Source organism: Echinops telfairi, unplaced genomic scaffold (assembly GCF_000313985.2).
Source record: "Echinops telfairi isolate 266 unplaced genomic scaffold, ASM31398v2 ScPeMD7_9;HRSCAF=40, whole genome shotgun sequence".
Classification (NCBI taxonomy): domain Eukaryota; kingdom Metazoa; phylum Chordata; class Mammalia; order Afrosoricida; family Tenrecidae; genus Echinops; species Echinops telfairi.
Window position 1 is genome coordinate 85,335,284 of NW_022103906.1, and position 3,025 is coordinate 85,338,308.

Sequence of the window (3,025 nt, forward strand, 5' to 3'; positions counted from 1 at the left end):
AAAAAAAAGAAGAAGAACAGTGACGTTTTGTTTTATTTGTGGTACCTTAATTAAGGACTCAAATCCCAGGGACCCAAGGCATAAGGCTAGCATTGGTTTGACCGAAGCTCTTCCGTTTCTTAAAAAATAGTATGAAACTAACACAGATACCCTTCAGGTGTTCTTCCAAGGGCAGTGTTAGTGCCTGAACTTCAAATAGGAAGACTCTCCACCCCAACCCAATTTGTTAAATGCTCTATAGTGGGGTCCTCAAACTACAGCCTGCGGGCCACATGCGGCCCACCGAGGACATTTATCTGGCCCACCGGGTGTTTTTGCCCCATTTGTTTTTTTACTTCAAAATAAGATATGTGCACTGTGCATAGGAATTTGTTCATAGTCTTTTTTAAAACTATAGTCTGGCCCTCTCACGGGTCTGAGGGACAGTGAACTGGCACCCTGTTTAAAACATTTGAAGACCCCTGCTCTATAGCAAGGGTTGGCGAACTGTAGCCCATTGACCACCTCCAACCCATTGGGTATTTTTATAGGTAAAATGTGTTTGGAGCATAATCGCCCTCATTTGTCCCTCTGTGGCTGTCATGGCAGCCCTACGACAGCATACATTGTGAGAAAGACTGTCTGACATTTTATAGAAAAATGTTCCCATCCTGCTCTTACGGCATGAGCGCCTGCCCTACTGCTCTTTCCCTCAGTCAGATCCAAGGCAAGGGCCTGGATTCAGGCCAGGAGGGACCCAGCCCCTGTGAACTGAATGAGTCAATCAATACCCCTGCTCTACAGCCCCACGCCCCCCACCCCCACCCCGAACCAGCCTGAGAACTCAGTTTGGCTCACCTGAAAGCCACCCTGTACAGCTAGGTAAAGTTCTGGGTCCTAGCCATTTTTCCATCAGTAATGGAATTCATTTACGTCCCAAAGCCCTGTGGGATAGTTATTTTACGAAGCAAAGAAACAGAGATGCAAGAACTTTCATGTGAAAATAAACGCTGGGTCCTTGGACTTCTGGTCGTCTCCCCAATTTCTTTCTATGCTCTTGGATTTCATCCTTCAAGTTGCTGCCAGCTTCTCCCAATCCCTCCCTCCAGGGATCCTTTGCTGAGACCCTGAAAGCTATCATGGCCCTTAACCTGATTCAAGGAGCATAGAGAAAAAGAGACTGGCGGCCCTTATGCGTTCTATGAGAAGGGAAAACGCTTAGGGGAGGAAAAGATCACAAAATCTGAACTCATACCCTGCCATACCCTGCCAAACAAGTATATCCACCGTAACCCAGAAGTTCAATATTCCAACCGAGTTCCAAGTTGTTCTGCGGACCCACGCCCCTGAGGGCAACGAGTGCTCAATCCCAGGCTCTCAGGTGGGGGGAGTCAGACTGGACATGGCCGTTCCCTGTCCCAAACTGGGCTCTGTCTTGTGATGGCCACTATGGTGAAATATCCACTATCCGCTTGTGTAAGAACAGTAAAGAACTATCACGCTGACAACAAGGAGGGCTTCTTGTGAGCACTGGGGTCTCAAAACCACTTCATCTTTCTCCAGCTCCGTTTTTTTATCTGAAAAATGGGGTGATAATGTTTTCCAGACAGGGTACCAAAACGAGACCATGGGTGGTGATCCTGCAAAGTGCTGTGCTGATGTGAGGAGTTATTATTTACATAATTGCAGAAACTGCTAGAGGTAGACAGCAGCCGCTCATCCTACCCTCCACGAGTACCGGAGGGAGGCCCAGGTGTCCAGGCCCAATGCTCAGGAGTCTTGGGTCAGCCCGACCAACCTTAATTGGAACTGCGGATGTTTGGAGATCTCACCCCCAGAGGTGACATCATGGACTCACGTGTGGATTTCTGAGCTCCTCCATCACGTAGTTGAGACTGTTCCAGCCATCGAAGGACCACAGGCCCTGGTAGAAGGCCAGGCCAAAGCGACCCGCCTGCTGCGTTGTGTTGTGGAAGGCGTGCAGAAGGACTTCCTTGTGGCCCAGGCCCTGAGCCAGCACGGCGGCCCCTCCCACCACGATGAGCAGCAGCGACAGCACTTTGGCCACAGTGCACACGTTCATGAGCATGGTGGCCAGCCGGGAGCTCCAGCAGTTGACTATCAGCAGCAGCAGGATACCGGTGACCGCCACTCCTTTCACCGCCACCTGGGGCAGGGAGGAGCAGCCCAGGTAGAAGGGGGCGACGGCATACTCCGCAAAGCTCAGCGAGAGGGCAGCAATGGCAGCTGGTCTGCCGACTAAGACAAATGTATAGATGACCAGGAAGGCTGGCAAGGAGCCAAAGGTCCGCAGGATGTAGGCATAATCCCCGCCGGATTCGGGAACTAAGGCACTCAACTCAGCGTAGCACAGGGCCCCCAGTGTGGCCAGGAAACCACAGGCTGCCCAAACCAAAAGGCTGGCTCCAGGGCTGCCCACGTAGACCAGCACCCGCTGTGGTGACATAAAGATGCCAGAGCCGATCATCGAGCCAGTGATCAGAGAGACAGCACTCCACAGGCCAATCTCCCTTCTTAGCCTCAGCCCCTGTGTCCCACCACCGGGCTCTTGCTCGGCCACCCCCTCACCGCCAACTCGTTCCTTACTTCTTCTCTCCATCTCAGGATAGTAGGAGATGCTGCCTCTAGCGGAACAGAGCCAGGGACTGTGCCACCTGGTAATCTCATGGCCTTTTTGTATCAGTTAATGATTAGAGCAGCACAGCGGAATCTCAGCCACGGACCAAAGGGCCAGGGCGCAGTGTGTAGAAGAGACTGTGCCTTCCCTGATCGGCTCAGCGCATGTCTGACTCAGAGCCCAGGACAGGTAACTTGCAGGAGAAGTTTGCAAATATAACCCGTGAAAGGTCAAGAAAAGAGGAGCTATATTAGAAATAAATCCTTGTTGCACAGGTTCATAGCCAAGATGTGTAGAGAACAGAGAAGGGCTCTGTAGTAGCAAAAGAAGAGCTGAGAAATTACAGATCGACATTGTTGTCAGCAGTTGTGCCAGCCAAAGCCACTGTTATTGTCCTCGTTAGGGGCT

At 51.4% G+C, this 3,025-nt stretch overlaps 1 protein-coding gene across 2 annotated transcripts in view; it reads right to left on the bottom strand.

The window, feature by feature from the left end:
- Positions 1-2,624, bottom strand: part of LOC101639252 (b(0,+)-type amino acid transporter 1-like) — an 11,129-nt gene extending 8,505 nt beyond the window's left edge. For both annotated transcript variants that reach the window (XR_006679772.1, XM_004696395.2), the window contains exon 1: positions 1,838-2,624. Coding sequence is in view for 1 of the 2 variants with exons in the window: in XM_004696395.2 (XP_004696452.1) it covers positions 1,838-2,599 (762 nt within the window). In the remaining variant the exon portion in view is untranslated. The remainder of the gene's footprint in view (positions 1-1,837) is intronic.
- Positions 2,625-3,025: the final 401 nt, after the last annotated feature.